Genomic DNA, 12,881 nt, shown 5'->3' with positions numbered 1-12,881 from the left:
AGCAAGTGAGCATGGTGTAATATTAAAGTCAAAGAAATATTGTGGGAAGGCATGGAGATAGATAGTCTGTTTTACTTTGAACATTTATGGCTATTTAACTAAAACTTGCCTATTCTACAGTTCTAGCAATTTGTTTTGATTAACCAATTTTTACAACTGTTAGTCACTATTCCCTATTAACAAATGTCTCTGAATTCTAATTTTATGATTTAAGGCAGAAAACCCAGTTTAATCAATACTCCTTCTGGAAACATTTTATCAAAGCCAAAAATGTGATTATTAACTTAGTTTCAAGACATGCCATACAAATTAATTTTTCTTCCTGCTGTGATCTTGTGAAAGAACTCACCCAGAGAAACTTTACTTAAAGGGTAACAAATTTAAAACGTCCAACCAACGTAAAACGAAGTTTTAAGCTTCTATGGATGATGGGAGCCTTTTAAGGAAAGGCATTTGTACAGAAAAACTATTTCTTTTTTTTTTTTTCTTACAGTAGGCTCCATGCCCAGCACACAGCCCAACACGAGGCTTGAACCCACAAGCCCGAGATCAAGACCTGATTTGAGATCAAGAATCAGATGCTTAAATGACTGAGCCACCCAGGCACTCCTGAAAAACTATTTCTATTTGAGACAGCGAGGAATCTCCATAAATTGTTTATATATCTAAAACACACTTGGACTTTCTGGCTACCCAACAGCCATTAATAGCCTGAACTGCTTTGTGGAGGTACAATATGGTAGCACTGGCTACTTTTCAGTGTCCATGTGCCACAATCCCCCTAAGACTATAGACTTAAGAGACATTTATCAGTCAATTGCAATATAAACCATGTCTGAATCCTTATATGAACAAACTATAAAAAAAAGAATTAAGATAGAGAAATTTGAACATTGTCCAAATATGTGAGAATATGAAGTACTGGCTTTTCTACATGTTAATGGTATAGTGTATTCATTAAAAAACAATAACAAAAACAAAAACCAACCATCCTTATCTTTCAGAGATACATAGTACTGAAATATTTAAAGTCAAATCAAAAAGGTAATGGGGAAATGAAGGCAAGATAGGCTATGAATTGATAATTGTTGAAGCAGAGGAATTTCATACTGTTCTAATTTTATATACGTTTAAAATTTTCCATCAAGTAAGTCCACATAGAAATAAATAAGATTCGAGGTGAAACTACCACAACCTACTTTAGATCTTGCTGACTATTTTTCTTCTTCCGAGGGGGTTTCTTCTTCTTCGGTTTATTTGCGTTGGTATTATTTTGCTTATTGTTTACCCCAAAATGGCCCGCAGAGATGTCACTCTGCAGTAAGTTGACCAACAATGGGCTTGTTAGTGTGACATCCTTATTGACTGGGAAGCCTGGATTCTGACCACAGGACATCTGATTTCCATTGGGTGCTCCACTGAAAGGTGCATTGAAAGGCATCCCGTGGCCTGAGAAGTGGTTTCCCGAGGCACTGTTTCCCTGCATGGCCTGCACGTGGGGGGGAACCATGTTGCTTTGTTGCATGCTAACATCAGGCATCATCTGAGACAAACTGACATCGTTGTTTGCTGTAGTAGCAGGATCACCATGCTGCTGGGCCAAGTGTGGGCTGGGTCCTGGTGGTCGCAAGACCTGCCCCTGAATCCCCATAACCTGAGATGGACTGTTGTTCACGGGCCCTTGCTGTGGCAGCATCTGTCCTGATATCTGTCCCGTAAACTGCACCATGTTTCCTTGCATGTTTGGAGTTGGTCCCCTCATTATCTGTGCTGGTCCCGGCATGACATTGGATTGGTTCTGAGTGTTAAACTGCTGCTTATTCCCCTGCATCTGATTGGTCATTATCTGCTCTATCATTGGGTTCTGTTGGAGTAAAACTTGGCCCTGAGGCCCCATCATCTGGTTATGTGGTGCCATCATTTGTGGGCCCTGCTGGGGAAGAATCTGCTTGGGTGGGGTCATCCTTTGAGGCGAGGGCCCAAGATTTTGGTTTTGAGGGTTCACCATCATCTGGCCCTGAGGCATAAGCTGGGCCCTTGAAAGGATCATAGGGTTCTGAGGGTTCAAGGTTCCTTGTTGCTGGACCATCTGGCCCTGGGAGGGCACAATCTGCTGGTGCATGCTCATCAGCTGAGATGGTGGGCCCTGCTGAGGCTGGCCTTGCATGTTGCCGAGGTTCACCTGAGGAACACCAGAACTACCAGCCTGCTGGCTGTTCATGTTGCCATGAATTCCCATGAGGCTGGGCTGCATCATATTGGGTGGCCCATGAGACACCTGCATCTGGTTTTGAGGAGGACCAGCTCCTTGCCCACCTAAAAAGAGAAAAAGAAAGGACAGTTTCAAAAAGAAATAGTCTTATCTTATTGATATTAAGATACTCAAATTATTAATTGGAAAAACACTGATCACCCACATGTCCACTGACCAACAAAAACAAATATGTTGGGGCACCTGGGTGGCTCAGTGGGTTAAGCTGCTGCCTTCGGCTCAGGTCATGATCTCAGGGTCCTGGGATCGAGTCCCGCATCAGGCTCTCTGCTCAGCAGGGAGCCTGCTTCCCCCTCTCTCTCTGCCTGCCTCTCCATCTACTTGTGATTTCTCTCCGTCAAAAAAAAAAAAAAAAAAAAAAAAAATCTTTAAAAAAAAAAAAAAAACCAAATATGTTGGGCTTCACATATTTTCTGTGGCTTTTTTTTTTTTTTTTAATTTAGTGAGTGAGATTCATTTATTTGAGAGAGAGGGAGAGAGAGAGATGGCAAGAGGGAGGGGCAGAGAGAGAGGGAGAGAGAATCTCAAGCAGACTCCCTGCTGACCTCAGAACCCAACGTGGGGCTCAATCCCAGGACTCTGAGATCATTACCTAAGCTGTAATCAAAAGTCAGATGCTCAATGAACTGAGCCACCTAGGCACCCCTTCTGTGGCTTTTCTAAGTATGGAGCTATGACTTTGGAATGATTGTTTACATTCCCAATGACCATACAAGAGAAGGGGAAATTGTTTCTTTACTCCTATTTGTTACCTTAAAGATAAGATTACTCTTTTCAGATTAAACAGAAAGGCAGCTTCTCATTATTTAAAAATGACATGTAGCTACTTTAAGGTGAAAAAAAAAATAATGAAAAGCACTGTAGGCTAGTGAAATAAGCTCTGCTTTAGAGAAGTCCAGGAAACAACAAATGTGATGCATTCTCTTGGAAAAATCTTGACAATATTGAGAAGATATTTAAAAAATGCTTCTTGGAAAATGAATGACTCTCAAAGATTATATGTGTTGTACCTGGATGCTATACATGAAAAGAAAGAACACTTAATACCTCCTGAGGACAGGTCTTCTCTGCCCCAATGTGGTAATATTATTATTTTTTAAAAGATTTTACTTATTTATTTGAAAGAGAGAGACTGACAGAGCAGGAATGGGGAGAAGAAGGAGAAGTAGGCTCCCACCGAGCAGGGAGCCCAATGTGGGGCTCGATCCCAGGACCCTGAGATCATGACCCGAGCCAAAGACAGAGGCTTAATCCACTGAACCACCCAGGTGCCCCAGGTAAAAATTATTTAATCCTGATCTGGAAGCTGGGACTCAACTGACAGACAACCCAGAAGCTGCAGACAGAGAACAATTAACAAGGGATATTAAAACTTCACTGACCCTCCCCTATGGCTGTCCCTGATGGATCATATGGGACATGTCCTAGTTGTCTTGGTTATTTCTAATTTAGACAAGGACACTGCAGCTGACTTGCTACAGTGTTTACTTATTGCTGAGTCTTTGGGATCTTCCTATAGTTGCCTGCAGTATATCCCCCTTTTTACTGAATAACCCTCTAGAGTATTTTATCTCTCTTTTCTTTGTAACTTTTAAGTGTGGACTAGAAAGTGGCAGCCATATGAAGTTATGAGACCAGTCCATGCACCAGCCAGGGAGACACGGGACGAACTCTACCTTGTTCACATTACCTAGAGTTTCTAAACTAGCCTTGTAAACTCTTTTAAAAAATGTTTTTGGGGACGCCTGGGTGGCTCAGTTGGTTGAGCAGCTGCCTTCGGCTCAGGTCATGATCCCAGCCTCCTGGGATCGAGTCCCACATCGGGCTCCTTGCTCGGCAGGGAGCCTGCTTATCCCTCTGCCTCTGCCTGCCATTCTGTCTGCCTGTGCTTGCTCTCTCCCCCCATCTCTCTCTGATAAATAAATAAAATCTTTAAAAAAAATTTTTTTTAAATGTTTTTGTTTCATTTTTATTTTTGAGAGAGAGAGAATGGTGGTAGGTACGGAGGGAGGGAGAGAATCCCAAGCAGGCTCCACGTCCAGCACGGAGCTGGACATGGGGCTCAATCCCATAATATAAGCAAAATCAAGAGTCAGATGTTTAACTGACGGAGCCACCCAAGTGCCCCTAGCCTTATAAATTCTTAACTTGAACCCCGTGACCACTATATATACCATACACACTGAAAATACCAGTTTATAGTCATTTGATCAATATTTATTTATTGAGCACCTAATATGTACAAGATACTTCTGGTGCTAAAGTAGTATCAGTAACAAGATAAATCTCATCCCTGATTCCTTGGAGTTGGCAAGAGACACTAACAGAGACAAGCATTTTTTCAGGAAGAAGTAAAAGCTAATAAGAGAAATAAAGTAGGGTAAGAGACAGGAGTAGAACTAGCTTAGGATAAATGGGGAAATCGGAAAAATACGTGCATGTAGAGGGCACCACATAAAAAGAAAAAACAGCTGGCTTGGGTGAAAGAATTATGAATGATTTTATCACTGTTTTATAACCTCCTACAAAACTCATGAATTCACATAACTCAGGAATGCAGTTTTGCCATTAGCAGATAGGGCAAGTCAAGTAGTTTGCCTACACTTCTCTCACCCTTAATGAGGTAGTTTGAACTTCTAAAAAAAAAATTAAGTTAGAACTTTCTTGCTCTTTAGTGATTTACAGTTAAAGTTGGAACCACGTAACTAAATTAATTCCAAGTGGGTTGGGGAATTCTTCACAGAAACTATTTATGCTACCTCAGTCCAAACTGAGAAACGATAAGATTAGTCATGTGGTACCTAAGTAACCAGGAACACAAAAGCTGGGCATATATAACACTGCTTGTGTTCTAAAAAGAACACAAATTCTTTTTAGCCATTACAAATGCTTTTTTAGCCATTTTTAGCTATTGTGTTCCATCCTATTTCCTCTCCAAAACTACTTATAAACAATACACTGTTGGCATTAAATCTATTATTGATTGAAGTCTGGCCTTCAAACACTACATTGTAAACCAGAATTTAAACATTCTGCATAAACAAAGCTAATATGTACTGCAGTTAGATTTATTTATTTATTTTTTTAAGATTTTATTTATTTATTTGACAGAGAGAGATCACAAGCAGGCAGAGAGGCAGGCAGAGAGAGAGAAAGGAGGAAGCAGGCTCCCTGCTGAGCAGAGAGCCCGATGCGGGGCTCGATCCCAGGACCCTGAGATCATGACCTGAGCCGAAGGCAGCGGCTTAACCCACTGAGCCACCCAGGTGCCCCCTGCAGTTAGATTTAAAAAGTTGCAGTTCCTCCAAAATGCCATGTGCCTCTGTGCTTCTATACCTATAGTTTCCTTTGCCAGAAATGTCTTTTGCCCTTTTATTAACTTGGGAGCTGGAAAACTATGGCCCATGGGCCAAATCAACTGCCAGTTTCTAAATAAACAGTGTTTGGGACACTGCCATGCTCATTTGTCATATTGTTAATGGCTACTTTTGTGCTATGACAGCAGAGTTAAGTAGTTGCAATAGTGACTATATAATCTGGAAAAACTGAAATCTTTACTACCTGGAGTCCTTTACAGAAAAAAAACCACTGATCCCTGCTCAAACTCAGGTTTCATTTTTCTTTTCTTCTTCTTCTATTTTTTTTTTTTTTTAAGATTTTGTTTATTTATTGGAAAGATACAGAGAGAGAGCTAAAGAGCACAAGTCAGGGAGAAGGACCAGCAGCCTCCCTGCAGAGCAGGGAGCCCAATGTGGGACTCCATCCCAGGACCCTGGGATCATTACCTGAGCTAAAGGCAGATGCTTAACCGACTGCAACACCCAGGTGCCCCTCAAGTTCCATTTTCTTTCCGTAGGTGCTTTTAGGTTCCCAAGACACTGTACCTACATTTGCCGTATCAGTTATTGCCCTTTAAGAATAATTTTGGTTTGAGATTAAGGGAAAGGGCCAGGATTTATACTTATCCATATATTCTTATTGCCTATCACGGTATCTAGCACACAATGCTCAATAAATGCTGGCCGAATAAAGCACAGAAAACAAACCTGCATGCTGGACATTTTGATTTGCTTGCAGCTGAGGGGCTCCTGAATTCCCAGGGGTGGTTGCTGTGGTCGAAGGCACCTGACCTTGCATAAAGTTCGGATTGGCCTGTCCTGCTGAGAAGCCAGGTGGGAGGCGTTTAGGCATTCCTTAATAGAAAACAATGAGTAAGGCAGTTACCTAGCAAATTTATACTCTTGCTTAGATGTGGAATGAATAAGGAAGGATGAGCTGCATGAAGTCTCCACTGGCTTAGCTTTCTCTGTCACACTGGTAGGATCTTTAATAATAAGGTTGGGAAAGATGGTTAAAAAAATCAACACAATCTCTTACATGAGCATTGTCAAAATGAAAAAGAAATACTAAAAAATTTACACTTAGAACATGCCAAGGAAGAGATGGCAATCTGCTCCCTAAATGTGATCTGAGGGCCACGTCACAGCAAGGTTTAGGGCTCACTTTTCACTATAATACAACAGACCCCAAAACTTTACATACTTTAACATAGGCACCAAACGAATATGCTAAATTCTCTCATATTCAAACAAATTGATCAGAGATGCTATAAAACAAAGAGCTGGGTCCTGATACTAATGACAGGTAATTTTTTTTTCCATTGAAGGAAATGGATGACAATCTCTTTTGTGGAAATTTCCCCGAATATTGTGCTTATCTCTTGGGAAGAGACAGGAAATTAGAAACAATCCATAGGAGCTTCCAAGTGAGGCTATATTAAATTATCATCATGCCTTCCCCTTTTAAGGTTTGCTGTAATTCCGACAGCTATGGTACCAAAAGCCGTGCTCTAATGGAATCTTACGAACATATTACTTCCTCTTATAGGAAAGTTTAATTTCAGAAAACAGATCTGTAAGAAGGAGGATCTCAGAACCCACTCATTGTTTATAACACAGGCCTTGATGTGGCCAGATCACCTAGGTGAGCACATCATCTGCTCTATGAAAGCATCAAGACCTAAAGCTCACTTAAAAAATTTTGTATTAGTCCATTTATTTTTAAGGACCAAATTTCAATGTCCTGAAAACACTGTGTAAACAAATATACACTTGTCCTTTCCTTAGCAGTGACAAGCCTCCATTTGCATACTTCCACTGTAATTAAATCAGTAATCACATTTGTAGGAGGGACTACCCCGCTTCCACTGATCCAGAGCTACATGCCCAGAACAGTGAATTTGGAGCTGAAACATTCTTGCATTTTCTAAAAACTTCTTAGGATTCAAATATTATAGCCTGCAAGTCAGCAAAATTAATTACAAGAGAGTGAAAAGACTGATGAGCAACTTAATTTCACCAGAAACTATGAGAACATGCCTTTGCTATGTTGCACTAAAGATAAAGATGCAAGGGGTTTTTTCTGGGTAGGCAATGGGTGTCTTTTGGTGGGGACATGTTTATCAGATGACAGTATTACTGATACTCTCTATACCTTACTGAAAAGCTGCAAGCACATTCATGTGCACTAGATCAATGATTAATAAGAATAAATAATAAACATGGAGATGGATAAGTTTTACTGTAATCGTTTTACCTCTCACACATTAAGCTCCATTGCTTTTTCTTCATACAAGAGGCACCTTACAAAATAAATAAATAAATCTCCTTTAGGTATAACTGGTGGAACTCCCTCTCTAAGGAGCAGGCATTGGCATTATAAAATTATAAAAGTCAATGATTTCTGAACTTATTCCCTTTTAACACTTTAATCAAATTTAACAAATACCATGCTTACTACTTTACTAAGATTATCAAAATTGGAAACTTGAAGGGACTTTTCCCCAAAAGACCCTGTATTTATTTTTTCATTTTTGCTCTACTGCACACTCTTACTTTTTTTTCCAACAGCTGAGAAGTTTAAGTTAATACAATGCATGTTTCTTCTGGACATCTTAATTTATTAGTCCAAGATCAAGCAAAAATAATTTGAAAAACAAAATGGAAATTTCTATATTGAATTTTACCTGCATTTTTATCCAGAGGGCTAGCTTAAATGTAATCAGTAAGATGCTGCATAATGTATCAAGTTAACTAAGTTATATTAAGTGTCACCACTACATCCACAAAGTCAAAAAATTACATCCTCCCTCCATTAACTCTAAAGATTGAAGTTCTATTAAGATCTATCTCCAGTAAATTTACCAACACAAATAGCTTCAGTGTTCCTCACCTCCTAGGCCTGGATGTAAACTCTGTGGCCCCTGGTTTGGTGGTTGCTGCTGCATCACCATGAAGTTAGGTGGCACATTTCCCTGTTGAACCATAGGATTCCGACCGGGAGAGCTGACAGGCTGCTGAAATCCCTGGGGAAGTGGGTTATTTTGAGGTGGCCTTGGTCCCATCTGCTGCTGAGTTTGGTTAACCGTTGGGGAGGATGCAGGGGATCCCTGCTGGAAGGAGGAGGGTGAGGAGGCAGGAGACTTGTTGGTGAGGTGGGGCTGCTGCAGGGGGGTTGGGACCCTGGAGGGCCCTCCCTGCAAGCTCTTCATCTGAGGAGCTGTGAACTGGCCTGGGTTGCTCATCTGAGGAAAGTTTGTATGGGCTTGTGAGGCCTGCTGGCTGCCAAAGGGATATGGAGGGGGAGGGTGGGAAGGTGTCTGTACCGTGGCTAAGGATGGTCTTGCCTGGAGTTGCTGTTGCATTGGGCCAGGCAAGGGAGCCTTCTTCCACCCTTGGCTTGCAGTCATTGCGCCCAGAGAACCCTGGGCTGGAGGAGGCTGAAGGGCTCCAGAAGGCAGCTGGTTCCAGCCTGGAGGAACAGGCACCTGAGTTGGGGCAGTAAACTGGGTTCGAATTCCCTGTGGCTGTTGCTGCTGATGTTGCTGTGGGGGTCTTGCCTGTAGCTGCTGCTGCTGCTGCTGCTGTTGCTGCTGTTGCTGCTGCTGCTGTTGCTGCTGCTGCTGCTGCTGCTGCTGCTGCTGCTGCTGCAGCTGGGGAAAATTAGCTGGGTTCATTTGTCTGTTCACAGGGACAGGCTGCATTGGGTGGTGCGGGGGAGCTAAAGATCCTGAGGGGTGATTCTGTGGCTGTATATGGAGCCCAGAGAGGAGTGGATCCATTGCATCTGTTTAAAGACAGTTAACAAAGCAATAATTAAATTACTGCAACCTAGATCCTACAGCAGTAGTAAATCTCCTGGTTCCTTCAATGAGATGCTTGTTAGCACCTTCTATATGCAAAGCAACATAACAAGGTGACGGAAAGGTAAGTATTGTCTAGAAAGAGCTTATGGTTCAAAAGTGGGTAAAAGAGCCAAAAATAAAATGTGGAGAGCAGTATTTTCCAAAGCATATCCTGGAGGAACTTCTTCAGTCATTAGCGTTACAAGAAAACAAAATAACAAAATAAAATATAGTCAGTTAGGTTTGGGGAACAATTGAACCTAACCAGCTTAGAAGGGCTTCTTCACTGCAGGACTTTTAGCGTCTCCAAGAGGTTAACTGTGAATCTCTAAGAGGAAGGATAAAGCATGAAGCATTTACGAAATTTATTACAGAATTCTCTGCCATGAAGTATCCTGCAGGACTATGTAGCTGAAGGATTGCATTTTTAGGAATGTTGGGTTATAATTGATAAGAGAATGAGAAATTTTTAGAGGAAATGATGACTTTTAGCTTGAAGACATAGTGGAGCTTTCATAAAGAAGGTGGCATTTAAGTTGGGCAGTTAAGAACTTGATATCTAAGATAGCTGAATTTTGTAATGATATCTGCAAAGAGTTCCAGCCTCTTCAAACCACAAAGACTGGAGGTCATTACCTGACTGAGAAGCAGGGCGAGGAGTCCTGGGCTGCAGCTCTGAATTGGGGCCTGGTGCCATCATGGAAGATGACACATTTACATTCTGTGGGATCATAACAGTGGCAGGGCTCGTCATCCTTATTAATCCTGAAGGAAAAAGAAAATCCCTAGAATAGAGTACTGGAATTGGTACAACATTTGTTTTTAAATAAAATATTTCAAGAATGTAAAAAGATACAGAAAATTTCTGTACCCATCATCTACTTTGTTAAAATCTCCCCCATTCCCTTCAGATACGTAAGTAGATACAGCAGAAGCCCCCTACCTCTTCCCAATCTCATTCTATTCCCTCTCTCTTACCTTTTAATTGGGATTAATAGTTCCATGCATGTTTATCTTTATTACATATGTAGGTAAACTACACAGCATTTTTTGTACACTTTTAATCTCTGTATAAGTGGCATCATACTCTGTCTTCTTCAGTTTCCTTTTCCCCTTAATATTACGTTTTGAGATCCATCTATCTTGACTGCTATAATAGTGATCCATTTTATGGAACCCATACATTCATTCTGCTAATGAACAGTTAAGGTTCTCCCTCCCCCACCCCAATTTTCATTCTTACAATTCTGCAGTGTCATGTATTCTTGTGGACATGTCTTCAGACTATATACTCCAAATTCCTAGGTTTTAAGTATAAAGCATCTTCTATTTTATTAGATATTGGCAAACTGCTCTCAAAAATGGTTACACCAGGGATGCCTGGCTGGCTCAGTGGGAAGAGTGTGAGACTCCAGATCTCGGGTTGTGAGTTCAAGCTCCATGGGGTGGGTGCAGAGATTTTTTTAAATAAATAAACTTTAAAAAGAGTGGGAAAAAAAGCGATTATGTGAATTTATGTTCCAACTGGCAGTCTGAGAACTACTCTTGTTCCATATCCTTCTAACTTCCATACTATTAGACCTCTTGGGATTTAGCATCCATATTAATAAGACATGATCATCTCTTCATGTCTCTTTGATTTTTGGCATCAAGATTAAAATAACTTCAAAAAATAGCTGGAGAGCATCTTTCTTCTTTGTCTATGCTCTGGAAGAATTAATCTGTATCTATTCTTTAGTTGTTTAGTAAACTCACCTATAAAACTATCTGGGCCTGTGAGTTATACTAATTGATTTATAGGGAGACAAATTTTTAATTATTTCAATTTCTTAAGTAGTTACAGGTTTTTGTAACAGCAGGGGTGGGGGCAGAGGGAGAAGCAGACACCCCACTGAGCAGGGAGCCCTATGTGATGTGATATGGGGCTTGATCCTAGGACCCCAAGATCACGTCTGAGCCAAATGCAGACACTTAACTGACTGAGCCACCCAGGCACCCCTCTATTATTTTAAGTTTCCTTACATCAGTTTTGGTTAAATTATATTTTCAAGAAAATTGTTAATTAGCTGATGCTTTAAAATTTATCAGCATGAAGTTATTTACAACTTTTCCCATTTTAAAAAATATAATTCATATATTATAAAATCTACCCTTTTGAAGTACACACTTTTCTCCTTCTTTACATTGCTTATGCATTCCTTCTCTTTATTTCACCATGTTCATCAGTTTTAATTGTTTTTTTTTTTTTTCAAAGAAACATCTTTGGTTTTCCTACTTTGTTCCATTTTGTTTTGTTTTGTTTTTAATACTTTACTTATCTCTGCTCTTATCTTAATTATTTCTTTCCTCCTAAATTATTATTACTCTGCTATTCTTCTTCCCAATTTTTAGGCCAGACACTTAATTAACTTAATTTTCAATCCATGTTCTCCTCTGACACAGTTTTCTGAGGGCTTAAATTTTCTTCCACGTGCCATACTGGCTACATCTCACAAATTTTGATACATACTATTTTCAATATTCCATTTTCGACATTTTTTGCTGTCTATCATGGTTGCTTTGAAAAAACCAGGGATATTCAGAATGTATTTTAAATTTACCAAAAACACAGTATATTTTTGGTTAGCTGTTTTTTTGTTTTTGCCAATGACTTAATTTTACTGTGGTCAGAGAACATGATCTGTGTGATACCAATATCTAGTATTTACCGAAAATTGATTTTAGCAAAATACACGTCAATTTGTATAAATATTCCATTTATGCTTGAAAAGACTAAGAATTTTTGAATTATTAGTGCATGGTTTCTATGTATCTCCTCCATTATATCAATCTACTCTACTTAGGTTATTCAAGCAAGCATTATCCTTACTAATTTCCAAAATCAGCTCAATACATCAATTAATAACATAGGTGTGTTAATATCCCCCCTAAGGTGTGATATCCCCATACAATCCTGTCCACTTTTGCCTCACATATATTTTGAGACTAGATTATTAAGTAATTAATAATTAGTTTGTAATAAAAGTTTAGCTGTCTTTCTGATCATTTCCTTTTACATCATAAAGTGGCCCTATTTATCCTCAGTAATGCTTTTTATCTTGCTGTTTTATCTGATAAAAATACCCTTATGCCCCTTTTCTTGGTTAATATTCACCTGGATTATCTTTTATTCCATTCTTTTAACTATGAATCAAATCCTCATGTTTTATGTGCTTCCTGTAGGAGCACATAACTAGATCTGAGATTATTCAATCTGATTAATCACTGTCTCTTTATCAGTGTTCACAATATATTTACCTTTATTATTAATTGCTGATATATTTTGATTTCCCTTCTTTTTTTTTTTTTGATACCTCTGCTTTTTACTCTTTCTTTTTCTACAGTGTTTTCCTACTTTTTTCTATGCTGTTTTCCTAATTTGCCTGA

At 39.7% G+C, this 12,881-nt stretch overlaps 1 protein-coding gene across 8 annotated transcripts in view; it reads right to left on the bottom strand.

Moving 5' to 3' along the window:
* Nucleotides 1-12,881, bottom strand: part of NCOA6 (nuclear receptor coactivator 6) — a 102,786-nt gene that overhangs the window by 25,116 nt on the left and 64,789 nt on the right. For 5 of the 8 annotated variants that reach the window (XM_059133454.1, XM_059133453.1, XM_059133451.1 and 2 more), the window contains 4 exons: nt 10,092-10,220; nt 8,504-9,397; nt 6,319-6,465; nt 1,200-2,316 (listed from right to left, as the gene is read on the bottom strand). In XM_059133454.1, the coding sequence (XP_058989437.1) occupies nt 1,200-2,316; nt 6,319-6,465; nt 8,504-9,397; nt 10,092-10,220 (2,287 nt within the window). The remainder of the gene's footprint in view (nt 1-1,199; nt 2,317-6,318; nt 6,466-8,503; nt 9,398-10,091; nt 10,221-12,881) is intronic. The other 3 variants (XM_059133457.1, XM_059133455.1, XM_059133456.1) reach the window with 3 other exon arrangements.

Source organism: Mustela lutreola, chromosome 9, assembly GCF_030435805.1.
Source record: "Mustela lutreola isolate mMusLut2 chromosome 9, mMusLut2.pri, whole genome shotgun sequence".
Taxonomy (NCBI): domain Eukaryota; kingdom Metazoa; phylum Chordata; class Mammalia; order Carnivora; family Mustelidae; genus Mustela; species Mustela lutreola.
This window is presented reverse-complemented; position numbering and strand designations above follow the sequence as displayed.